At 43.1% G+C, this 27466-nt stretch overlaps 1 protein-coding gene across 1 annotated transcript in view; it reads left to right on the forward strand.

Moving 5' to 3' along the window:
* Positions 1–27466, forward strand: part of ANKMY1 (ankyrin repeat and MYND domain containing 1) — a 674408-nt gene that overhangs the window by 319240 nt on the left and 327702 nt on the right. The window contains exons 8-9 of the mRNA XM_069618246.1: positions 2114–2285; positions 22036–22176. Coding sequence (XP_069474347.1) covers positions 2114–2285; positions 22036–22176 — 313 coding nt within the window. The remainder of the gene's footprint in view (positions 1–2113; positions 2286–22035; positions 22177–27466) is intronic.

The raw sequence follows: 27466 nt of genomic DNA on the forward strand, positions 1-27466 counted from the left end.
CTGTAGAACCACTCTTGCACAATGAGAACAACTGAATCTAAGGGGCATTGCCGGGACAGCCAATTTCTAGGTAGCCACAATAATCATACACACTTGCACACCCCTAATGAATGCCCAGCCTAAAGGTACACAAACTGGACCTATAAAAGGGGTAAAAAAGAATGCTGTAATGTGGGACCATTGAGAAGGAAAAGAAGGGATTTTAGCAATGTTCGGAGGAAAGATAAACTGGTGGAGGTGGGGAGGCTGGAGGTGGAAGGTGAAGCATAAGAGGAGGCAGTGGTGACATGCGGCAGAGAGGAGTTGAAGGGATGAACTGAGAGACTGGAGGAAGAAGTAAGATTTTAGGAGGAGGTGGTTGTAAAAAGGAGGAGCAGAAAAAATGAACAGAGCATGCAGCAACTGCAGAGAAAGTTGTCAAAGGTGGGACAGAAGAGTTAAGTGAGAATATAGCATTTAAGTAAGAGGTGGAAAGAGGAGCTGAAGAGTTGGGGAAAAGAGGAGAAGCTAAGGAGAAAGTTGAAAAAAGATTAAAAAGGGATCATCTGTCCATTTGGCAGGGAGGTAGAGGTAATGCACCTACACCTAAGGGGTGTTTGAAACTGGAGGGAGGAGGTATGAGAATAAGGCACAACATAACAGAGGTGCTTGAGGAGTGCGGAGCTAGCCCTTCAGGGGAGAAACAGTGATCTCATGTGCACAAAGGGTGCCGAGGAGGAAGGTCAGAAGAAGTGCATGGAATGTTAGCTTAGGTCCCTAATGGGTGAAGCTTACAAGTGATTGAGAGGCTACCTCTAATACATAGAACAGCATCTTCCCTCCTGGCACAAGCCAACAAAGCAACTTTCTTTTCAGAGTGATGGTGTAAAGCCTGATGGTACATCCACTCCACTGTCCAGTGTTGATGCCACACAGGGTGGAAGATTGGTACTGACCCACCAAAGCATTTCTTGAGAAAACAGGGAGATCCACCTTCAGAGAATAATAGACATCTCTACCATCACCGAACCCAAAGAGCCAGTGACTGTGAGTGCACTGGGGAGAGATCTGGAGAAAGTTGCAGGAACATTTTGATGGATGAAGGAGGACTTTCCTTTGTTTAGGCCCAAGAGGCTTTCATGTTTCTTTGTGTGTTGCATTTGGGAAGAAGAGAACCGCGCCTGGAGTGTGACTTTTCAAAAGATTCATTTGTTTGTTGATTTCCATGAGAAGTGCCATTCTGTCAAACCTAAGAACAAAGACTGGTTATCCAGTAGTAATCAGGCTAAAGGGGGCCTATGCAGAGTAGCCTTTCACCTCGTTTGATAAGAAGCCCACTATTGAATTAAAGTTGTGTTTAAGTTGCTTTTTCTTTCACGCAATTCAACCCTCATTGAGAGCCACCTTAATAAAGATAATTTCTAATCTAGATCTTGTGTCCCATGGCTCTGATTATCTCGTCTGTGCTACATGCCAATTGCCAATAGTGAGAGTGGCATTGCCAATAGTAAGAGTGGCAAATTAAAAATGGTAGTTTAACATTATAAAATCACCATAAAAAAATAATGCATTCCATCATAAAAAGTCATGCATCGCGTCGAAGAAATATATGTTTTCATCTTTAGAAATGGGTTCTTCCTTTTTATGAACATGTCAAAAGTCTTGATTGAGTCAGGTTACGGGTTGACAATAGTGGGAGTGACTAAATGGAAGTGGCTTGTATAGGATCAGCATCAAATGTGTTTCACTCATCCGTGTAAAAGAGCAACAGAGACTAAAGATCTGGTCAATTTTTGATCTTCTGAAGTCTTAGTCAATTCTAAGTCTGAAAAATCCTACAGCTGTAGTCTTAAGTAGGATTTTTTAAATTGATTGCAGAAGCTGTTTTCAAGACGGTGCTCTGAATTCCTTACATTTCATGGACGTTTCCTTGTAAGATGACCCCCAAATGTCAAATGTAATGTGGTAGGTTGTGAAAAAGACGTTCCATTCACAAACACATCAAATTAAATAAACAAAATAGTGTTTATTTTGATACTGTAGACAGAACTGCAAATATCCTACAATGGTTTTACACCATGTCTTTTTCCTGCTTTGCATTAGTAGTAATTGTTGTATGTATAATTGACTTCAGGTACAGACAAAAATGGGCCACAATTGAATTGCTTCTACGTCGAGGCGCGGACCCCAACTCCTGTAGTGTACCCATGCCGCCTCTGTTTTTTGCTATTAAAGCAGCAGATGTCAAAGCAGTTCAGGTACTACTTGAAAAAGGTGCAAAGACTAACATCCGACTTCTCACAAAGGTAAGAAACCTCTCCAATATTAATAATGTATTAGCTGTATCTGGCACATTTTACAATGATCGAATACCCTGGAATGCTCTTCCACTCCCTCTCCGAACTTCAACTCTCCAACTATTTAAATCCAACATTAAAGCCCTCCTCCTTTCTGAAGAACCTTCTGAAGTATATATGTATGTACGTACTAGCTATTGCCTGCGTCTTCTCTCATGTGGACTTTGGGATTTGGTACAATTGTTTTTAAAAGACACATGAGTTTTTGTTGAAACTGTATGAAACATAATTTACAGGTTGATGTCTTAACGTAATAAACTATGTTTTTTTGCAGACGTTATTCAGGGGCATATAGGCTACAAAACAAAGATAGTTGTTCCATTGATGTGTGTCCAGAAATTGTTTTGTGTTGGAATTACAAACAGACAAAGAGACAGACACAGAAATGAAAATTATTTATTTGGCCTCTGCAACCTACAAAAAAAGGATATTTGAGTACTTCTTTGTAAACTACATTCGTGGTTCTCCCTACAGGTGCTAGGATTACCAGAGAGTTAGGTGAGCTCACTCTGGAACAGGCCACGTAAAACTGCCGAAGCGAGAAGCAGTCTTCCCTTGGGTCAATCCCTGCTACCTTTAAAGTCTGCCCCTGAGATTTGTTGATGGTCCTGCGAAAAACAAACCTTTAAGGAGAACTGAAGTCTTTTGAATTCAAATGGATATTCTGAAGGTATAAGATGAACGGATTCCCCCTGGCCGGAACCGGTTAGCAACGTAGCCTGAATCACATTTCTGTGGAGAGCTTTCACGCGCAATTTGGTGCCATTACAGAGCTTAGGTGGGTTTAGGTTCCCCAATAATATCACAGGTGCTCCCACTTTGAGAAGAAGTTTGTGTTCGGGAAGACCACGAGTATTTAAAGTGTTCAAGAACTCAATGGGGTAGTGAACTGCGTCATCACTTTGAACCACTGAGTTTACAGATTTGGGCTCCATTTGGACTCCTCCAAAAGAATGAATAAGCATCTAATTGATTACGGCAGCCATGCTGTTCTTTGGCGTTAAGATTCACACTTATCCGTATTCGTGTGAATTTTACATGCCAGGTCATCAGCCTTAAATCTGTTTTCCATGGTTTTCATTTCAGCCTTCAGCATGTTCTTGCAGTAATGTTTTTAAGACATTTAATTATTTCGGGGGACGGAATTCTCAGAACTCGCTCTTCTCCTAATCGCACACGTGAATCCATCCACTGCTTCATTGGCTGAAGTTGGATTTTGCATCTGCCCCCTCCGTCACAGGGTCGGATTGGCCATAAAAGTGTCTCGGGCACCCATGAGAAAGTGGCCCACAGTTGCAAATGGCAAATTCATTCCTTTTGTGACACTGTTTGAATAGTAACCAAGGGGGAGTTTTTTTGATAAAGAGTGATGCAAATTGTGCATTTTAATGAATATTTAATCAGTAACACTGGTCAAAACTACTAGCCACAGAGTGATTTAACTCCTCACATTGACCCAAATTCGCCAAAAAATTGGGCCACTTTGCCCACAAAAATGGGCCCACATCATCATTTAGTGTTTTTGGTTTGGCCATGGGCCTATTGCCCTATAGAGCAGTCTGAGGCGGCCCTCCATGTATTGGAACCATGATGATGTATGACTTGGGTAGGATTCCACTTTCATCAAAGGTTGCCTCATCTTCTTGCAGTGGCTTGCCTGCAAACACGAGGCTAATGTCACCAGTGTCTGCAAATAAGAGAGAGAAGCAGTGAACTAATAATTATACAGAATTATAGAGAATAATCACGGAGTGACTTGCTAAATGGACAGAGAAAGGACTGAGGTCTGTTTGCACCAAGCAACTGTCACAATGTTGGTACTTCAACGATGATCTGATTAACACACTGCACTTCCAAATTCTGTTTGTTGTTCGCATCATGAAATGCACATGATGGAGTACGACTCTGCAGCCTGTGGTGCCTCCCCCCTCCGACCCGGGGATTTAATGTGCTTAGAGAGAGAGGAAGGGGTAGTCTCTTGAACGCCTTGAACCTTAACAGTGGCGTTTTTCTGCATCTAACACAAGACAGAATACGAACAGTCATGCTAAAAGCACAAGACGTTTGCTTTCACTATAGGAAAGCCTTTTCGTGTGCACTTTCAGAATGTGGTGCCAGCATTTCGCTTGTTTTGCTTTCTTTTCCAAAAGCTATGTACCTTGTACGTTTTTTCTATGGACAGCAACAATCGCAAATGTTGTCAGAGGTAACCAAGCAACACACCGGTCCCGCATACAACGCAAACAGCATAGTACTTAGTTTCTCAGCACCACTACAATATCGCCACGCCCAGGCAAAGTGTGTTCTGATTCATTTCCCCCTAGTCACTCTTCAGCATCCCAGTCCTGACTAAAGACGTGAACCTCACCTCACCCCTTATACAGGCAACATGTTGCTTAAAAAAAAGAGACTGCAGGGGTCAAGTCCTAAAAAAAGAAGTGGGGGACTCATCAACAAACGCAATTGGATGCAACGTCGCCAGAAATGAGCATATCAAGGTGAAATCTGCACAATTCATTGAATTGGCTTTGCATGACCACCCAAATGGCACGGGAGGAATGGCATTTGCCTTTCATAAAACCAGCACACACACAAAAACCAAGAGAATATTTTCTTCCAATAGCGTTTTTGAAAACTTTTAAAGGTGTGCATGTTTTAAACTACAAGAGCCAATACCAATGTTTTTCCTGGAACATGCAGTACCAAAATGGACATATCACCTTTAGTTGTATGTTAATTTTCATCAAGTTACAGAATCTAAAGAATGTGGTTCGAGCACTGAGGTTGGTGCTAATTCATGAATTCAAAGAAAACACTCAGGGCCTCATTACGAGGTATGCCGGTAGCCATGCCGCTATTGGTGGCATGGCTGCCGGCAAAACCGCATCCGTGTCCTCGGAATGAGGACTTACCGGACCATTCCGAGTTCGGATGGCCCGGTAATTCCTCACTCGAGGACACGGACACGATTCATCCCCATTCCCATTTCAGCCCCCATAGGGCTGAATGGGAGAGGGAGTAAACAACGGGTCATTACGAGATGGCCCGTTGTTTGCTCCCTCTTCCCCTCGCGGGACCCGGTATGCACGCCTGGTTTTCCCAGGCGTGCTTAACGTGTCCCGCGAGGGGACCTCGTAATTTGGCGGAACGGGTTGAACGGCGCCGCAGCCTTTTACGGCGCCGTTTAACCCGGTCGTAATGAGGCCCTCAATGTTTCCCAATTTTGCTGGGGGCGACTGAGTCGGTATCAGGTAATAATGTCCCCATACATAATGTCGCCGGGAAAAGCCACTGGCGACATTATGTATGGGGACGGGTTGCGGGGATGTCCCCTGCTCCCCTTGTAAAAAAAAAAAGAAAGAATTTGGGGGTTGTGGGGTGTCGCCTGCATGTTCAATGTAATAATGTTTCCACAACAAATGGCGACATTTTTGTCTGGAGACATTTTTGCAGGGACATTATTACATGGAACCACTGAGTCCACCCTACCCTTTCAAAAAAATGTGTGGACTCATCCACCCGTGGGCACCCTCGACTTGAGCCTTGCTTGATAACCTATAAAGTGAGGGGCATAGGTCATACTTTAAAGCGAGGATGCTTCCTCAATCAGCTCAAGGACTTTCATGTGGACATAACATGCCTTCTGTAGACTGATCTATAAGGCAAGGGTTTCATGGCCCATATGATGCCAAGTAGAGAGGGGTCTCAATTTTGATAGCGAGACATATTCAGTTAATTTGCAAAGAGAGCAATATTTCCTACTAATGGGGGCTCTGGCCAATCAATACATAACCATGGTGGATTTATATGGGGCAGGTGGAAGATAAATCAGGGATTTTTACAGACTTAGTTAAAACAAAAATGATGTTAAGTTTTCTAAGATCACGCCAATGAGAGAAGATTTAAACATAATTGTCTCAGAAAGGCTGGACAGAAAACCAGCTGCCTCCTGCAGAGGTTCCAGGGTGGCAAAGATCCTAATGGATATTAAAGCACGTCTGACATATGCTGATGTCTAAAGGGCTTTTCACACTTTGCAGGCAGATTACACATATTACTCTTGCCCCAATGGTAGTTATGCTAGATTGGATATGTGGTTTGCCGCAAGTCCGTCTTGCCGTGGGTGGTAGCGTCTGACATTCTAACGATCATATTGTCTGACTGTGCCCCACTCACATTTCAGATAGTTTTAACCACGAATGACCACAAATTCCAAAGCAACCGCCCCAGGTTTGCAATGCTAGATTGTCCAGAAATTGGGGAAGGGATTTGCAAGCCCGTAGAGGAGTTTTGGAAATCCACTTGTAATCATGAAGTTCATATAAAAACCTGCTGTGATGCACTCAAGGCCTCCGTAGGAATTGTATTTCTCTCTTTGTTTAGCAAATTGAGTTTCCTGTGAGCCAAGGAGTCCCAACATTTTACATGAAATAAACAAGATGGAAATCAAAGTTACACGCTTGGGGATCCAAAAATACACCAAGCACCAAGTCAATTAAGGAGTGAACTAAAAGATATTACATCACCAAGAGCTTCAAACTGCTTCATCAAACAGAAGCAGACGTAGGTATCAGCCGTTTGAATTAGTTTGCAAGGAATGATATGCCCAACTTCCTATGGCCTCTGTTACAAAGATACAGAAATTCGTTCAAGATATCTCCCTTTCCATAGAACTGACCTTAACAATTAGGCATCTTGAACGTGCCTATATTGACTGAAGAAATCACATCTGCTTTAAGAGCCTTCATTAAGGGAAAGTGGCGGACCAGGATGGGATCCCCATTGATTTGTGCTATAAATTCGAATATATGTTGCCTCCTAAATCGGAGTTTGTCTATGGGCCTCACTTGCATCCTGATTTCTTTTTATGATGTGACTATAGTGGTCTTTCATAAGCTTTGGAGAGATCCGTGAAGGTGTCTCCACAATAAATGCCTGACACGATGGGTAGAGGGTGTCCTTACAACGCTGGTCCATCAAGATCACACCGGATTCACCTACGGAAGTGGACGATGTACATTGTCGTCTTAATTATATCACAACCTCCTCAGGTCCCACTGACAAGATTTAGTCTCTTAACACCAAAAAGGTGTTTGATCGCATCAGGTAATGCATGTTCGACTCAATTGAGAGCAGTGGAATCATGGGTGTATTTGATCGGCTAATTCGATTGTTGGGTGTCTTGCCCCTCTGTTCTTCCTTCATTCTGATACCAGGCAGGGGTGCCTGAAAGGATTACCATGAAATCATCGAATGTGAAATGTCTGAGGGAGAAAAAATAAAATGTTATTTGACCGAAATATAACTTTTGGTTTTCCCTCTCACTGACATTTCTGACAACCCACTTTCCCCCTCCCCTTACCTACCTCTTGGCAGCACACCTCCTTGTAAACCGCCATCTCCTACATCCCTCTGCACCGCCAGTTCCCTTCACTTACGTGAATGGGAGCCGGAACTGCAGGGTCCACTTTTTTTATTTTCCAACTTTATTTAATAGTGAGCGGGGGACACCCCCACATCCCCTGAAGGCATTGTAGTGAACAAGGGTGTGAGGGACACCCCTGCAGTCCCCGTGGCCCTTGTTCACATAATGACACCGAATGGGGGATTTATTCATCATTTTCAGCTGTAGTAATTTTCGTACAGCTGATTTTCGATCAAATCTCCCATTCATTTTTATTTTCCCAACCATATATAAGGATTCCTGCCTGAAACAGAGAGTGTCTAGTGAAACAATCACTAGACCCGGAAACGCCTGAAATGTAGTAAAAACTACTGCTTATTAACACTTGTGCTCAATCATTAAACAATCAGTTACATTGAAAAAATAAAAGGTTCTCATAGTCCATAAAATTGCTATCTTTTTAATTTTCATAATCTGCGTGCAGAGACCCTTGCTGTTGCATTTCGTACATAACGTCCTTCTTCAGGGCGGGTTCTATAATTAGATGGCATCATACAAATCAATGAGTATTGAACCCTTGTAACATAATTTGAGCTCATAAACTCAGTGTCATACGTTTAGAAACTCCATGGTGTGGTCTGCTAAGTCCTACCTGTTACTTGGACGGGAAGTGAGGGGTATTCTCTGTAGCCATCTATAAAGATGAGGCCGTTAGGTGGAAAGAGCTCTGGATATTGACCTGAGTTAATGTCACAAAGACCTGAAGCATAATAAAGTGTGATTTAGGATTGTATTCATAAACATAGCTGATCATCATAAAATATATTTTATCACTGTTATATAGCACAGTATGCTCTTAACTATACATTTGTTCTGAGAAATTATGAATAATCAAGGAGCGTAGCTCCGTTGTCTAGCGTATTCCGTGCATAGCCACAGGAATACCTGTAAAACAAGATATACAAATGCTCTCAGTGCTGAGATGCGTCAAGTGTAATTACAATAACCCAGATCTGCCCTCCGTGTTAAACTTAAAGATTATCCTTCTTATCATGAACAAGGTTCAAGTTATGCAAGATCCCCTGATTGAGCTGTAAGTGTTGATGAGGTGCCCTGCAAATGAAATGAAACACATGCTTGTATTACTAATAAAGCTGTGCGGCTGCCTCTTCGCTGTATTGCTACGTGTGGAAGATACTTATAATAGTGTTAGTATCTCCTCTTACCTACTTCATAAGGTGTGGCATGTAACTGCTTCATTTGTGAAGACAGCTGCCAGTCCCTCTCCAAGTTATGTGTAGTGAAGGATCTGCATGTCTGCTTCACCGTAGATCCGGTACCATGGTAGCAAATGCGCAGGTCCCTCACCCATTTTAGAGAATGTCATCACGTACCGACGCCATGAGGTGTGTGCAGTTCACGCTGTAGTAATGCTGCACATGAGAGCGCCCAGCTTGTTGGGAACTGTAGTGATTGTTCTGTAAAGGCCCACTATTACAGAGATGGCGAAGCCGCAAGTGCATTCACACTGCATCCTGGAGGCCATAGTTCTCATTGTATGTGATCAGTACACTTTTAAGTACATTGTGCCGATATGTTCTGGTAAATTAAATGTACTCAATAAGTACTGAGCGTATTGGAATGGAGCAATAATGATGACTAGCCGCAAGTTATGAATGATCAAAAAAACAATAAAACATGAAAGTCATTCTAAATGAGCCAGAGAAATATGTGTGACATTAGAGATCATATATGGAGGCATTTCAGTTGTGAATGCTCAAACATTGTCCGCTAAGGAGTCTAGGGCTCATTTATTTGTGCATGCTTGAGGGTACAGCCATCCTAAATCAAACTTTGTTTCTATGCCCATACTCTACGTATAATGCACTGTCAGGAAATCTGTTCACTGTGTAGACCCACATGTGAAAGACATTCATGTGTAGCCAAGAATATCTTCTTCTATTAAGAAATAAGGATAGAACGCCGGACACCGATTTTGTGATCTTCATCTGCCCCCTATACTCCGTATTGTACACCTTAGCTGTGGAGCCATTTGCATTCAAGATCAAGCTATTGCAGGGCAAAAAAGTGGGGCCACGGAAAAAACAAATATGACGTCTTAATGGACATTGCTGACTAGCTGACTGTAAAACAACCCTGCCAGCTCTATCAAACATTTTGGAGGAACATGGATAAGTCATTGCCTACAGGATGACCATTGAAAAGTCAGAATTGATGTTCACTCATTCTGATATCTGAGGGGATTCTGTGGTGGGCAGCATTTTAGATTCAACAATTTACCCTTCATGTCTGGGTATTCAGGTGCAAATGACTATTCAAAGTTATATTCATTAAATTATCGCACCATGATTCAGAGAGTAAAGAATGATTTACAAAATGGAATGTACTTCCCCTTTCTATTACTGGCAGAATTAATATCATCAAAAAGACCACACAGATGTTACTGCTGGAACCTTCATCAGTAACTTATCAGGAGATCAATCCAGTGTTCACAGGATACGTTTGGCCGAAGATTGAAGCTAACTAAATCAGAAGGGGGCCTGGCAATGTCACATTGATGGGAACATGTAATGGTGCTCCTACATCTTATTTTAAAGATTGCTAGAAAAGGCGGAAACAGCTGTATGGTGACAGATGTAACTGTAAAGTATGAATCTGCTGATGCAATCCGAACAACTGGCTATCCCTACATGTGCAGTTCTTCTATACATCTGATCCTATGCTCTACCGCCTTATGCTCTGAAATGTGGGCGTACATTTCTTAAAAGATTGAAAATGGATCGACATGTATATCCATTGTGGTTCACACTGAGGGGCATTTACTTGCATCCATACCTACAGAGGAGAAGCTCGGATTCTCGGTTGGCTGCCTGGGAATATGAAATATTAAGTGACCTCTTAGAGATTTAGGGACCAGTGACATATTGAAAATTGGCCAAGAATGCCAGCATGTGTAATTGGGGGTGCTACGGCATCTAAGGATCACATCCTTATTCTTGGAACGCTGTGGTATTTAGGGACCAAACAAGCTGGGAGTGTCGCAACTGATGAAGAAGAGGGATTCCCCGAAATCAAAAAAAATTAGAAAGTGCTTCTGCTGGATCGAACCAGGAGAAACTCAGCACTAAGAGTGCATGGGGCTGAAGAAGTGGTAGTCTCACTTGAAGCCACAGATTTTGTTGGCCTCCTGGGATTTGGTGGTGGATCTGTGGTATGTATTGACCCACTCCGCTATGCTATGTGGCATCACCCTGCCAGTTATGGTGAAAGAAACGGAAACAATGGCGGCAAAGCCCTTGTGCGCACCAAAAACCTACAAATGCCTACAAAAACCTACAAAAACCGTGTGCTTCAGCACACAAAAAGAGGGATGCATAACCTGCCACCCATGGTGCATGTACGGTGGAATAGAGCACACCCTGCAGAAATGTGCCAGTGGGCTCCATGACCAGCAAACAGAGTGCAGAGAGAGAAGCAGCACTTTGCAAGTGAAACCCCAAAATGTGCCTAAAAATGACATTTGCCTATAACCCAACACTTCTCAACATTCAAATTCTTACCTGGTGCTAAAATTCATGTATCTAATGAAGCATTGTGAAACATACAAAGTCCTAATGTGAAGAGCAAAACATTCTTCAGACAAAATGGATTGTCTGAAAACTGACAGCCCATGGCAAAATCTGGGTACAGTACCCTGGGCTACCTGAATGACAGCTGTCAGATGAGTTACTGATGAAACTTTAAAGTGAGCTAAAACTAAAAGTTTGCTGGATTAGCAAACATAAAAAGGATTGTTGCCAAAAAGGAATACAGATTTTAGCTGTGTTTTTGATCCCACAGATTTTAAGGCTAAGAAAGTAATGTATTTATGTTTGATGCAACACATGTGATTTTGGCTAGATTTAAGAAGTTAATTAGCCTGGCTGAGCTGCAAGAACTGGAAAAGCAGGTTTTTCTCCTAGGAGGAGGGCCTTCATCGCAGCAGAAACTCACTGGGAGGTGGTAATCATGGGTTAGAACAGACTCTTGTCTAAAGAAAGAGAACGAACAATGACAAGCCTTTCAGCCCAGGAAGCGGAGGTGTGAAGGTGGTCGTAAACTCTCCTGGAAGGAACTTCCCCCAAGGAGGGGGATGCACTGGACTCCCAGGAGAGACAAAGGGATGGAGCCAAGCGACCATCTGCTGTTAAGAATGAACAATGAATACTTTTTAAAAGACTCATAACTTGTTATGCAAAGTGGTGAAAAATATAAAAAGGACAGAGTTGTTCATTTAATTTTTGGCTGCACGTGTGAAGAGGCGGTAGAACTGTGTGACATGTTCTGGACAGGAATGGCAATATATGTGGTTTTATGCAAAATGTATTAATGTTAGAATTGTGAAAATGTATATGCACATCCCTATGTTAAAGACACACATTTGTGGAAATTTGCATAAAATTTGGAAATTGTGTTCATAGCGAAAGGGACAAAATTCTGTAGAAAGTTGAGACAAGATCCCACCGCTGCAGGGTTTTGAGGAATAGCTGCTACATAAAATGTGGCATCTTTGTGTGTGATTTGTATAAAGGTCACCAATGTAGAAATGTACATTTAGTATCAAATCCGATTTTGAGACCAGTGGCTAAAGGGAGGTCTCTTGAGGACTGTAAAGCAAACCATAAAATGTTACATCATCTGGCCTTGATCCAAACACTCAAATTGCAAGGCGGAGATGAAGTTTTGATCCTATCGCAGCTCACAGGGGCAAGCTTAGCTAAGCCGGCCCATTAACCCACTTTGTGATGTCATTTTAAAGCATAAATAGAGACAGCTGATAAGACATAGGGACACACAGATCCACTCACTTTCCTGATTCCGGCGAAGCACTCTGATCCAGCATTCTACATCCAGCTTTAACATTCTTCCATATCCAGAGGCCAAGACTCTTGCCAACAATAGAGAACTATTGATTTCCAGCAAGGCCCAAATCCTCAAATGTATTCTCTCCACCCAGTGAAGCGCTGTGTGGTGTAAGAAGGCCTTTTGAACCAGTATCCTGAAATTCTCTGGCTTGCCACCACTAAGCTTGCCTGAAGAACTCGCTATCCAGCTGATTAAAATACCCACAGACTAGGAGGGCAGATCATGTGTCAATCCGGCGACCGGCCTACCTGATCCAGTACCGTGCCTGATGTGCTGTCTTTCCTAGACCAGACCCAATTCAATGACCAGAGCTGATGGTCCAATTTAAATCTTATCCTGTGAGTATTAATAGGAAGAACTGTGGCCCATAGTATATTTTCATTGTCTTATCCCTATTTCAAACCCATCCTATCTTTCATTTAGAACCAGTATTGTTAGAACTATCTTTGCGCTGACTCTTTTCTCATCTGAAGAAGTAGAGTTTCCACAGTAGGCGGGTTACACTGGTCACGTGACTGTAAGATCCCTCTGTGGTATTCACTTTTTCATAGTCATCCTCTAGTGTAAGCAAACCCATCTTTCATTTTCAAAAGTGCATTTCTGTTTTCCATTCTCACGCCTATCGTGCGCGCAAAAATCTCTCACTAAAACCTCTAACTCCCTCAGTTTTTGTGATAGAAACAAACCCAATTCTCCCGTTATCGCGAATATCGTGCAAGGAAAAGTTTGCCGCGAATTACAATTCTGAAAGATTTTTACACGTGTGAAATAGCTTTGATTTGTTTCCGACTTGGACTTTGAGATTTCAAAAGTTTTCTTTGGACTAAATCATTGCTTGTGATTGTGTGCAAGTGTTCAAAGTGGCTCCCATGGGAATATGTAACAATTTAAGTCGTTTTGGCCACATTTGGTGTTTTTCCAAAGATAATTTAAAAGCCATTCTAACAGCTGAAAAGTCAATTCTGTTTTTCTCTTGTGTTTGAAGGGGGAAAGTGGGACCGATATTCTGTTTGATTTGTGCTATTCCTGAATACCTGCTCTCTCCTCACATTTATTTAACTGCCTATTGGGGGGTTGAGGGGTGTTGCAGGGGGAACCTTTAACAATAGTGCCATCTGTCCAAACCAACACAAAAGTATTATTTTCTGTGTTGCATTTGTTTTGCTCATTACCTATTCCTAGTGTATTAGATATTATTCAGTGTTCTGTCACCCCATTGGTGATTGTTGTTTACCTATTAAAATATACTTTGATTAAATTTTAAATACATAAATAAATATTTACCTTTGCAAAGTAGCCTGATTCCTGGTTCAGTGTGACCGGGGGAGGGGGGTTCTCAGGAGAAGGGTGTGATATGAGTGGTATATCGTTCAGAATATTGAACCTATATACAAAAATAACGGTTTCAGTTGTGCACTACATGCTGGACTTGGACTTGGGTGTGTGCCGGTTTGAAATCACTTACAGATCATTCCTTCAATTTGAAAATCGGAGAGATTCAGGTGAAGATATTACAACAGGTATATTAATCCCAAATCTGGCTCTATACAATGGGCCTCAGTCCTACACCAAACTGCTGGAGAGAATGTGTGGAGATGCCACCCTGATGCTTGCGGGTAGAGCAGCTGACAAAAGTGTGATTCACACAGTACAGTGTGCAGCACATAAAACAATCTCAGCCACGTGGAAGGCAGCCGGGCCCATAGATATACTGGTGTACAAGATACTCTTCCAACTTTTTGCACTGGAAAGAGGAATCCTTAGAAAAAGGTGCCAAATAAATGTAGTGGACAAGTTGTAGGAACTGTACAATCATTTTGTCTTGCAGATGGTGGAATGCTTCAGGAGGGAATGCACCTTCAGCCAACTCGCAAGCAGGGCCGGTCTTTGTGTCAGGCAGTGCAGGCGGCTGCCTGACGTGTGAGCTTCTAGGGGGGCGCTGCACCAGCAGCCCGAGAGACCGTATCTGTCTCATTCAAAAATTAAGTTAAGGAAAAAATAATGTTAGATTAGTCTGAGAGCGAGCGCAGACCACAGAGTTTTGTGAGCCTCTAGGGGGGCACAGTATGAACAGTCCGAGTTTCCGAGAGACTATGTATCTACACAAATTAAGTTTGTAAAATAATAATGTTGACTAGCCTGAGCGTGGGTGCATACAAGAAGAAGCAGAAGCAGGAAGCAGTGTCTGCATTCCATTTCGTGTGGTGCTTCTTCAAATTTTAGTGCTAGCATTCTCAGCTCAGGGCAGCAAAAGCAACAGTGTTGCTTTCACTTCCTCGGTGGCGCCAGCCAGCTGCATGTGCACTCCTTCACAGTACATGCGCTGCACTGACACAGGGGGTTAATTGATTGGGCAGCCTGCCCTGCTGTGACCGCTGTGTCAGTTGGCATGCCGCATGAGGAATCTGGATCATTTCAAGGGAGGCCGCCCAGGCAGGCAAGACATAGGTAGGCAGCGGCATGTGCCCAGCCCAGGCCAGCCAGGAAGAGCCCAAACCCAGAGAAGCCATCCTTGTGCCAGCAGCTGCCAGCCCACTGCCAAGATTAGCATAATGGTCGGTGTTGTTGGTAAGTAACTTTAAGACCAAATGTATATCTGCATGCCCTCTTTACTGACAGCAGAGCAGACGCCATGTTTTAGTGGAATGCAGCAGAACAAAAGAACTGATATGTATTGGGATCAGATATTGTGAACATTTATGTTAAGCATCTGCTCCATCGATTAAAATGCATGCTTATATGGCCTTTCCTGTCTAAGTTTGTTTCTTGCAATTTCTAATTTCTCTACTTGCAATTTCGCCTCTTGCAATTATTGTTTGATGTTACATTTTCAAATGATTAAGGGCCTAATTGAAGTGTATAATTCATCGTTCTGGGCCTGAACAAATGATTGTGGTGACTCTTGTGTTAGATGACATGTCCTTTTAATTTGCACTCCAGAAGCTGCCTACTAAAGTACAAAAGGGGTGCCAGCTCTTTTGCATCCTCACCTGGGCCCTGGTAGGTGGACATCAGATAAAACATTCCTCTGCACCAATTATTTCTCTTGCTGTCAGCCTCGTTGCCTGGGATAGTTGCCCCATCTGTGGAAAAGTATATTGCAGCATACCTGCTTAGAAAATATGCCGTTGCCACTCCCTCAAGATAACTTCAGTCGTGAGTCATGACCTGTGCCACATACTGAGTGAGTCCTGGCATAACAGATCTTTGTAATTTTAGAGATTTTGAGCGGAGTGTGCCTCTACATTAATTAAATGGAGTTTTCACTTTCTATTCATAGTCTGCGAATGAAGATTATTTAAGCCATACCGCCGTCACTTTTTTTTTCACAGAGAATCATGCGTACATCCACTCCGCTATTCTTAGCACTGTTTAAGTGAGCTTTCTGTGGCCCTTCACTTATATTACAGTGCACTTATCACTTGAGCCACCCTTGACTGCCACGGTCATTTTTTAGTAACGGACAGTGCCACACGTGTGATGTAACGTCTGTTCTGGCGGGATGAACTGGAGCAATCACTCCTGCTAGTGAGGCCTGTACCTGCCTGTGAATAACTTCCCTACCCTATAACTATTTACGCAATCATGTGTGGCCACAGAAGGCGTGCACCCTGTGCTCTGGAGCCTATCAAACACACCAAGGGTCAGAAGTGTTAGTGTGACTTAGATTCCTTGGACAAAGCCAGGACCCACTCAGCAGGAAAGTCCCACAGGCTGTGAATCCACTGCTGCCACCAAAGAGTTCTAAAGGAAAGGGGAGGAAAGAGCGCCGTCCAGCACCACAGACAGATTAACAGCCAATGTGCTATTAATCAGGGCGAATCAAAATATGCATTATTAAAATGCTTGGCAGTGGCACATTTCAAAACAAGGGCAAGATGTCAGAGGGGGTGACCGTGCCATCATCCGGGCCGCATTCCTGTCCTGTCACTCTTCAAACCACGAAAAAGCCACACACGTGTGTGGAACAAGGAAAATAAACACACAGAAGAGGCGAGCTGGCACGCATTGCATTCTGTTGAGGCAGTTCACAGCCTTAAAGGGGTTCTTTATACGCGGGGTGGTAGGAGCGCAGCGCGTTAGGGGCTAACTCTGGGTCTCACAAGCCTTGCTTCGTCCAGGACATCAGAACCTTTGAGCTCCTAGTAAACAAATATATTGTCCAAAATACGGCTGTCGCTTGACGGTGTTGCTCTACTCATATCCATTATCCTTACCCACCGTTACCTTGATGAGGTGGTTGTGTCTGTGTGTGCTTGTTTTGCCACTCTCTGAATTCGTCCCAGATGGAGGGTCCCATCCAGGGGCCCCCGCCCTGAACTTGCAGTGCTGCCGCCATACTGCCCACCCCCCACACATGAAGCCCTCGGTGGGGAAGGTGATGTGGGTGAACAGCTGGATGGCTCTGGTTCACAGGGGGCATGTGGCGCCAAGCGGCCTTGGGGCCCCGAGGCAGGGGTCCCCAGGAGCAGCAGGGTCAGTAAAGCGAGTGCAAGAGAGAACTCATGATGCTGCCAGGCTGCCGCGGTCCAAGGCCTCGCTCTCCTCCACCTCCGATTAGTGCAACGTCTGACCACATTACATGAAACTGGCTAAGTAGTAAACTGCTTATGAATCTTTTGAAGAAAGAAAGCACATGCATGGAATGAAAAAAAAATTGTGCATGTAGTAAAATGATTAAATATGCAGCATTTTGCTTAGTCTGAACATCAGTAAATCGGTGTTCAGTGTGCTCTGCATATCAGGCAAGATGTTAAACAACACAGCATGCTAATACAGAAGACCCAGCCGGCCACGCTGCAGCATATAGAAATTGCAAACAGCTAAGTTTAGTAAACTTCAGGTGGATTGTTGTCTGCATCAGGCTTTGCTACGAGGCATTGCTTATCACCTCATTCCCTTCTAACACTGGTTCCTCCACATATGCCATGTGCTGACATGACAAAGAAGGGTTTAGTGCTCTTCAGTGGTCATTTTGTGTTTAAGCTCCCTGGCGGTTGGCCATCTCGTGATAATCAGCGGCTATTAACCTTATTTATGTTGCCATTGTAATATATGCACAATGCACCCATGGGTGCTTCAGTCCGTTTTTGCTCTAAGGATGAAGCCCCCAACCATTATGTTGAAATGGGCCAACACACATCTTCAGCTGGGCCTGCTTGAGTAGACTGTCCCCTAGTGTCTAATGTATGCATGTTCTATTGCATTTGCATTTCCATCTAGTTCTTAATCAAGTGGCCTATTTACAACATTTGTAACATACCATTTGTTTGGCAGTCATTTTTAGGGGTTAGGGGTGGGGGAGCGCCAATGATGCTTCCCGCCTGGGGTGCAATCTGGTGCAAGACCGGCCCTGCTCGCAAGTGATTACGATGTGGGGGAACACGGAGTACGATTAATGTTAGATGCTTCACCTAAGAATGCTGAACTTACAAAACCTGTTGTCATGCCCCCGCACCCCTGCTTACGAGCAACAGCATTTATAACCATGAGAACTATTTCATCATCTCCCTCCATGCTAATCCTTGGCTTCAGTAAACTCAAGTAGATACCACTTTATCTGGATAGCAAACAAATCTATCCAAGAGTTTCCACTGACTCTCTGTAGTAAAACCAAGTGGTTCTGGCCCAACAACCCTGGAATAGGATACACATAATCCTGATGTTTATGAGGAATCACATGTATAAACCATATTGCAAACAGGACTAATACATACATCAGGAATTGTACAATATCTCACCCTTTGATTAGAATCTATTCTATGCTAGATTTATTTGTTGGTTTACGCATGCTATGGTTCCCGTTCCCATTCTTACCATTATGTACCTCATTACCATACTCTGTCAAGTTAGAGATACCCTCCTGCTCAGTTGGAAGTAATGACACTGAGAGAATTAATATATTTATTTATTTATTTATTTGCATCTTTAAAGCACTCACACAGCCCGGGGGCATCGAGGCGCTGTTACAGATTTTTTTTTTGTGTGTCTTAGTTGCATATTTATAACGCGCTTAAATACCCAGAGGTTTCTAAGCACAGACCCGGTGATCGAACGTGTGTTGCTTCGTGTCGTCTTGCTTCCAAGGCGAGCACGTTCCCACTGAGCTATCCTCCCGGGACAATATGTGACATGCAGAGTTAAGGGGGGTTTGGGATTCTTATTGTTTGTATATGTATGCACGTGAAGTTGACCGATGAGGATCACTCACCAGTGCTGGTGACAACCTTTGTAGTAAAAATGACAGCATTAACCACAGATTGATAACTAAATTAAACGAAGTCAAACAATTGAAACAAAGAAAAAAAGATTTTCTTGAAAAAACCGTAAGCAAGAATCGTCTTGGTGTCATTTTTTAATAACAACTTCTTCATAACTGAAGATGCAGAGACATAATTTAAGTACCCCACAGGTGTCTCTGTTGTTCCAGTTGTACGCCTCCCTCCACCCCAAAGATCATGTTGAAACGGGTCCTGACACATTCAGCTAGCTCTGCAGAATTGTATATCCAAGAAACGAAGAGTCATAACTGCCAGGTAGGTATGCATTTTCTGCAACATGTTGCTTTTAGTTTAGCAATAAAGGTAGCGACCAGAATACTGCAGCACTATTTCAAAGATGCATCAGATCGTGTCAGGCAGGCCAAATCCTCCCCAACTCTGATTGACTACTAATGTCGCCTTATGGGCTACATTACACGAAAGGCAGTATCTTGGCCAGTAATCACATTTACTGACCCATTGTACCAAAAACCACCTGCTGGTTACCAGTATCAGGTGCTGATATTTGTTCCGCATTGTGAACCAACCAGGACCGCTGAATGAATTGGAGTACTCCGGCGGCGAAACAATATATCGGAGGAGCCATCTGTTAAGCAATGCTGCTAATTGAATTATGAATTTTCATGGGGGCATACCCTGTGAAAACGCAAGACGTCCCACAGCCAACTGCCAACTGCCACTGCATATGATTTTCATCAGCGGCATGGGAAAGTGCACTTGTTGCATACTGTAGATATATATCCAGTCTAATGGGCGCAGACGACTCTGGGACCACTTCATCCTTCAGCGGTCAGTAAATGTATTACAAGTGACATGGACACAACCTACTATTTAGAACGCTGCACAATTGAGTTACTGTGGTTTCATGCACTTGCATGTCCACATTATGTAAAGGTGGACGGCCTGTATGCAACAATACCACCTATATACTGTAGAGGAGGTGGATACTGAGCTGTTTGAGGCCTTCTTAAAAATTAGGTAAAGCGATTTTGCCCCGGTATCAGTCGCCCTATCAATGCGGACCTGTGCAGCGCATGTGTGCCGATTCCCAAACCTAAGGAGCCCTTTGAAGTCTGTAATATATGTATTTTATTGCCTCGAAATAAAGTTGTCTTTGGCTCCCAGTTTGACAGTACAGTGTAGGAAGTGTGCACGATTCAAAAGTGTCCATTGGATGGACATGAGAGTGAGCGTCCATGACAAACCTCTTTCAGGAATGATTTGTGGGACATTGCGGTGGCTGGCTCCAGCTGAAAAGGTGTCTGTGATTAAAAAAGGCACATCTGCAGCTTTCGTAGACATATAAATGACAGGGGAAAGAGTAGAACGGCGCCGGAGCATTCTGGTTAAAAGCCTTCTGTGTTGTACAGCGCCATGCTACAGTGTCAGTCAAAATAGCTCCAAAGAAAGGTAAACAAGCACTTCCTCAGACACCCGGGGTGGCTTCTGCCCACTATCAGCACAGGCTGGCTGCAATTCAAGAAGCTGATGTGAGAATGAAATACAGTTGAGTGTCAGCCTGAGAATGAAATACAGTTGAGTGTCAGCCTGAAGCAAAGGCCATCATTTTTACTTCTCCAGCAACCTAATAAAACTGCCCTTCTCAGTCAAGAAAAGCCCTAGTTTAATTCACAGAAATGTGAACTTCAGATAGTTTGAATGAAATATAAAGTGCAAATTAGTGTTCTTGTGAAATGGTATCTTACATATATTTTAAATTCGTTCTACATATAAACGTAAAATATGAATGGAAAAAATGCAGTAATCATCTGAAAATGTATCATTTTATTTGGAAAATGCATGATATATTTCCCATTCAAAGATGGCCGCTAGTCTTGGCTTTTTTCCAGAGAGCTTCTTTAGAGACAGTCATCCAAGATGGGCGCAACCATGAGAGAGCTCAGAGTTAAAATAGTTCCTGAGATGGGCAGGAATGTGTGGGATTAGTCATAGGGATAAGCATGACTAGGGGCAGGGAATGGGAGGGGATCAATAACCAAACAACACCAAAATAAACTGTTTTCCTACTCAAATGTAATTTGTGTGTGGCCCTTGTCACAAGCCCTTCTCCCTATGTACACATGAATCAGTATTTGAAAGCAATAGTTTGGGCTATATAAGTGTCTCAAGCGACATCTAATAGCCCAAACTAAAAAGGGGACAGGCTTAACAATGCAGTTTCTTGAATTTTTAGGGAGTCTGCAAGCTGTAACAACACCACCCTAATTTTTCTGAGCGTGCAATGTAGGGCAGGGAGTTTTTCAATCCGCCTGTAAATTGCTCCATTCACACTTGGCAAAGTGATACGATCTCTCCATGCAACTACAACCTGGTCATCATTTGCATGGCAGAGACGGGTGCTCATTTTCTTAATAGTGTGGTGTGAGAAGACATTTGTGCTGCCATGAGTAAAAAATACCAGCTGGAAACATGAATATTTGTTAAAAAAACGGCTTTACAGATTTCACAATATACAGTTAAACTGCAGCTCAGTTGGTGTCTGTGTTTATAGAACAGTTTTTTAGTGAATTGAACAATAAATATGATTATATAAGGTCTTAAGATGGCGACATCTGGACCTGCTGCAATATCAACGTCCCACTTACATTCAGCTTTACAGTATCGTCTATGACTATGTCTGTCCGCATATCCAAATTTCTCCATAGAAGAAATGTGGTAATCTAGTCCACAGATACTCTCCAAACAGAAAGAAGGTATTTTGGCACCTGGAACTTATAATTGGGCCTGTAAGCCTGAATTGATTGTGAGCATTTTGTCAGCGAACCCCCTCCTCCACCCCAGCTCAACCCCCCTCCCCACACCGGATGTCAGATTCTGGACGCAGGATGTACCACCACAGAAGATCACATTTTTATTTGGTACGGTGGTAAGGTCAATACTTTCTTTCTGCAGATCATATTTTGGTGTAGTCAGGAACTGTTTAGTTTCCATCATAAATACAATTATTTTTTGGGAATATTATGCCAGAAAAATGTCATAAGCATATTTAGAATGTATAAGAAAACAATAACCACTATAGCATTTGTAAAACATTAGAAAATATATATTTTCTCCTTGTCTTTTCCAGCACGGAAGCATAACTCCACTTCATATTGCAGTAGCACTTCCAGGTATAGAAGGGGTCAGCATAACAGAATTGCTACTTCAAGCAGCTGCCGATCCTGATGCCAGAGCAGACGACCAAGAGGACATATTTGGGCCTGACCGGGTAACTTCACTCTCAATTCTTATTCGAATTAAGCTTGATTTTGTTTAATGATGTATTCAGATTTTGAATTGTGTTTTGGTAAGAATGTAGGCACTCTGAGAATTTGAGAACAATCTATCATGTGGTTGGGAGCAGAGAATAATAGAGCAAGAATAGAGGGTGAGAAAGCAGGGACGTCATTTAGTGGCTGCTTGGAGTCACAATTGCAATAACTGTGCCTTCCCTTGTGACCACCATTGCCTACATGTGCTAACCCCCAGATGCCCCACTTTCAAAATGCCCATCTTCCAAGTCTCTAGTCTGAGGGAGAACAGAGAGATATGCTCTTTCTCCCAGTCTTCAAGGGCCAGTAAGGAATCAATGTATCCGGTACAGAATATTTCTTGGGGGGCACATTGCTTTGCTATGTATATAGATATATATATATATATCGGTGCTTCTTCCTAGCACTTCACGGCCCCATCTATTCTATCACGTTAATGGTCGGGTTGGGATTTAACTGGATAGTAAAGGCCTGCTAGCTTGAGGTAACTATGGGTTTAGGGCCATTTCAGGCCAGGCTCATCTAACCCCAGCCATTCATTTTATTAGCACCTTGGCCAAATATCTGAAATGCTAGAAACCTTGGTGTCTTTTGTCCCAGGAAAATGCTTAAGACCCAGGGTTGAGTCCTGAGTGATCAACCTGCAACCTTTTTAAAGTAAAGTCGGCATACAAGATCCACCTTGAGCCCCTGCCAATTTCTATAGCCATCGAAACACCTCGAAACACTTGTGTATAGGCACGTTATAAATGACATATCATATCATAAATGGTCCAGCCTTAAAGTTGCAGAGTACTTGTCATTTAGAATAACTCTCAGTTTCACTTTGTAACTGTCCTTATTCTCTGACTCTCTGGTTTCTTCTATCTATTTTCGGTATCCCGTTGTTTAAACGCATGCGATTAATTCGAAGTAATTTACTTCAAATGCATTGCTTCGAATTTCTTCGAATTATGTATATTTAGTTGTGGGTTAAGGGGTAAAAAAAAGGGGGTGAGAGAAGTTTGGGGTAGGGGTGGTAGTGAGGGGAAAGAAGAGGCATGAGGGAAAACCCCCCAATTGAAAAAACAAAATGTTGAAGTCAAATTTCGAAGTAATGCTTTCAAAGTAAATTACCTTGAAGTCATTTTTTTCAACGAATTTGCATGGAACCCTTATTTGACTGACAGTCTCCTGTCACTGCCTGTCTTATGATTGGGGCCAGCTGCAATTCTCCATGGCAAAATGAATGCATGGGTGTAGCAGACTGACTCCCCAAGTGCCTGGAGTGGGTCTAAACAGAACCCAAAACTTGAGGGTACTGCTATAGTTTGGAAGATAGGCAATTCTTTCCTCAAACTCCTACTCTATAATGTTGCATATGCTACTTATCTCAGTTTTGTCTCGAGCTTCATTTTTCTGTAGCCTCGGTCAGCCTGGCATTGCCGCCTGGTAGCACACATTCAGTCACTTAGCAGCTTGTAGGCACACATAAAGAATGTGATTTTGCATTCCTTTTTAGGAAATAACGTGTCTAGTGCTGATTAACGACCCTGGAAAGATGTCTGGAGATTACATAACATATATAACATAAGTGTATGAATAAAGTACACATTCACCCCCACACATGTATTTTGGTGCTTTAAGCAGAAGTTTATTGTTTCTTACTATCAGCGGTACTTATTTCATGGACCTCAGAAGGATGAAAGGCTGAGTGGACCTGACAGGATTCGTACCGATGACCACAAGGTCATACATTGGTCCCTGTAGTGGATGCATTAGTCCACTGAGTCACAGACCCGGAAATTATATCAGACTGTAGAATCATAGTTGCAGATTAATTTAGATGCTTAGTCTATGGGTGTAATCTACAGATAAACTGGAGCTCTTGTCTCTTGCAATTAGGCAGGAATGTCTATATTCACAAACATTCCTTGTTCAAAGTCACAATTCCCGTGAAAAGAAAAAATTGCTAGTGAAACAATTTAGAACACAATTCAGTCCTAGGTCTCGGATCCTTAATAGGTCTATCAGTGCTTCACCTTCCCATTAACACAGGTATAAGCGCTGCACACAATAATGTAGACCATGTTTTCGGATGGTGCAACAACAATACACATTTACCTTTCATGGATGGATGTTTTGACATTGCACTAATAAATACTTATTCACTTGAAGCAATGCTTGGACAGACGTTCTTGTGTGAATGTGATGTATTCAAGACATGGCTATGCACGAAGGTGAGCAGCAGGTGATTATCAATGTATTCAGAAATAATTGCCAATTCATTTCTTGCTAAACCAGACGACCATCACTTCTCTACTCCCGCTCACTGTGTGGCAGCACTGCACCTGCAGGAATTGAGTCGTTGTCTGGTGGGGGAGGCATGTCTTCATCAGGAGGAAGGGGGACATTGCGCCTGAAGCAGATGTGCAGCATGGCACAGGAAATAATTATTTGTCCAACCTTCGCTAGCCTGTACATCACAGGCCCTCCGGTCCTGTGTTGCCCAAAGGTCTGCTCTATGCACAGCCTCATCCTGTCGTGTGCCTCATTGTAGGCCAACTCCTGTGGCGTAAGTGAATTGAGCACAGGTGTCATTAGCCATGGTAGCTGGGGGTATCCAGAGTCAGCTGCAAGGGCAGAGGTCACAGGTGTCAGTCACAGTGCATTGGGGATGTGATGCCTTTTCTAAAGGCATATTGATGCATTTTCCATGTATTGTCCTACAACATGGTTGTCCATCCCAGTTATTGGATGCAGAGTCATTCACTATGGGGGAACATATGCATTGTCGTGTTACACCTTGCATACAGTTCACAAACAGCAGTCATCACTCATGGCCTTTGATTGACATTGCAGAGTGCATGTGGCCTGTGTTGGGCCTGTACATTGCTATCATGCATGCGCCCTGATGGGTGATTTGTCGTTTTCGTGCATGTCTGCAGTGTCTGCATTCCTTCCATTATGTCTTCAGATACATTGTTACCAGATTAAATGGCATTACTTTCTGCCAGTGTTGCATTGTCTATGTGCAGTGTTGAGGTGTCACATTCGACGTGTAAGTATGTGTCCCCTTGCATTGTGGTTCCTGCAGTCCTATTTGTGTGTATTGCTTGCTTGTTGGGGAAATATGCATAACCAACTTAATAATGCATTGTCCTGCATGTCATAGTGCTGTGGGTTGGTGGCTGTCATGTGTGGGTGAGAGGACAGGTCAGGGCCGTGACATGGCATGCATTGATCAGTTGTGGTAATGGCACCCCCTTTCATATAGCTTTTCAGTTGTGCTGCGAGATCAGTTATGTACTTGTACTCACCTGGTATCCATGTCCGTTGGCCTCTGTGGCTCTCCATGTATGCAGGCAGTTATCTGTTCCGCAAGACCATTGCATTGTGTGTGGAACCAGGGAAGCAGGCACAGCAGTGTGTGATCATGAGGTCAGCATTGCACTTGACCTGGACATTAATGGAGTGATACTGCTTCCTGTTGCGGTATACCCTTTTGGATGCCTGGGGGTGCATTTCAGAGTGGCAATTACATTGGGCATGTGGGCTGCAACTTAGCAACGTGCCCTAGTGGCATTATTCTGTGTCTGGGTGGTAGGCAGGGAGATGTGCTGGGAGGCAAGGTGCAGGAGTGTTTCCAGCACCTGCACAAGCACATATGAAATGTGGGCTTTGACATGCCATGCAGCATGCCCACAGTGTGCTGGTAGGGGCCAGTTGCAAGGACATTTAGGACCGATACAAGCTTCAGCAGCAGGGGCGAGGCAGTTCCTATGTTAATCCTGTTCTGTATGTCGTCATTGATCAGAGAGAGTAGCTCTACAATTGCCTCCCTGTTCTGCTGATACAGGGTAATCAGCTGGATGTCAGTTAATGTCTAGGGTGGGGTCCTGACCCGGGGAATTAACCCTCACCTTGCATGGTGACTCCTCCCCCTCCTCGTGTCTGCACCCTGTGCCCTGTGTCGCTGTTCCTGCCTCTGCAGCTCAATGTGGAGCAGAAGCAGCTGCATGCCCCATTTTGCGACAGCTAGTGGCTTGATGGTATTGAAAAGTGTTTTTGGGTCAGGTGCAGGCTTTTTGTAGTCTTTCACAGTGGATTGGGTGCACCTGTGACTTGTTTTCCATCACCAGTAGGCATTTACTTCCACCTTTTCGGTGGAGGTAACTGCACTGTGTTTTTGGTGGAATTACCGCCCATTTTTGATGGTATTTTGACTGTATTTTGACTTCTTATATGCCAGAAAGACCGTTTTCACTCTTGGAGGTCATTCCGCCAGTGCCAGGGCCAATTCCACCAGATGTTGGCAGTAATTCCACCAGCAGTAATTCCACCACGGCTAATATTTGACAGTGCGGTAAATGTGGCAGTAATTCCGTTACCGCCACTTTTAAGGTATTCGGCCAAACTCATGATGCGCCCCATAGTATCCTGTGGTAGTAGCTTTGATGTAGCAATAATATTTTAGAAACAAACTGGCCTACACATGTTTCACACAGCTTGTGCTAATATTAATGGCACAATGTGTGCTCTTCTTCAGGGCCTTGGATGGTTATCTGATATAGTCTTTCAAAGCACATTTATAACTTCTCATTTGTTAATTGTATACCTGTTTGATCGATTGATTGATAGCTTATTTGTATAGTGCCTATACACAATGTGTTTCAAAGCGCTTTTATGCTTGGTAAATGTTTTCCCAGCTGCTCATGGACCTGGTAAGGCTCTAGTGCTCGAGAGTAGCCCATTTGACATTTTAGAACTGTAGCATTAACTGAACCGAATGGTTTTTGCCATTCAAGAATGTGGTTCATATACCGTTACAGTGCACACATGCCGAACTGACGTATAAATGATGATTTAAAAATTCATAACAGAATATTGCTCATAAGATGAGAATAACGACTTTTGAAAATAATATATCAGACAAGGCCCTGAAGAAGCACTCACCTTGTGCAACTAATATTAGCACAAACTATGTGAAACACGTGTTTGCCTTATTGGGTTTCTAAAACATTATTGGTACATCAAAGTTGTTTCTACGGGATCATTTTCATTTGGAACCATCTAATGTAGCAAATATTAACATCACATGGCCAGTGTTATGAAGCACCATGGGGATAATCAGAGGCTGAGCCACCAATGTGGGGTTTACAGAAAGGTTTATTAGAACGATAGAGAAGAAACTTAAAATACATGGGTCCTCAACCTACACTTCTTAGAATTTTCCCACTTTTCCTTCCCTCACCATCCCTTAAAGGC

Source organism: Ambystoma mexicanum, chromosome 10, assembly GCF_040938575.1.
Source record: "Ambystoma mexicanum isolate Mex_15411 chromosome 10, UKY_AmexF1_1, whole genome shotgun sequence".
Taxonomy (NCBI): Eukaryota; Metazoa; Chordata; class Amphibia; order Caudata; family Ambystomatidae; genus Ambystoma; species Ambystoma mexicanum.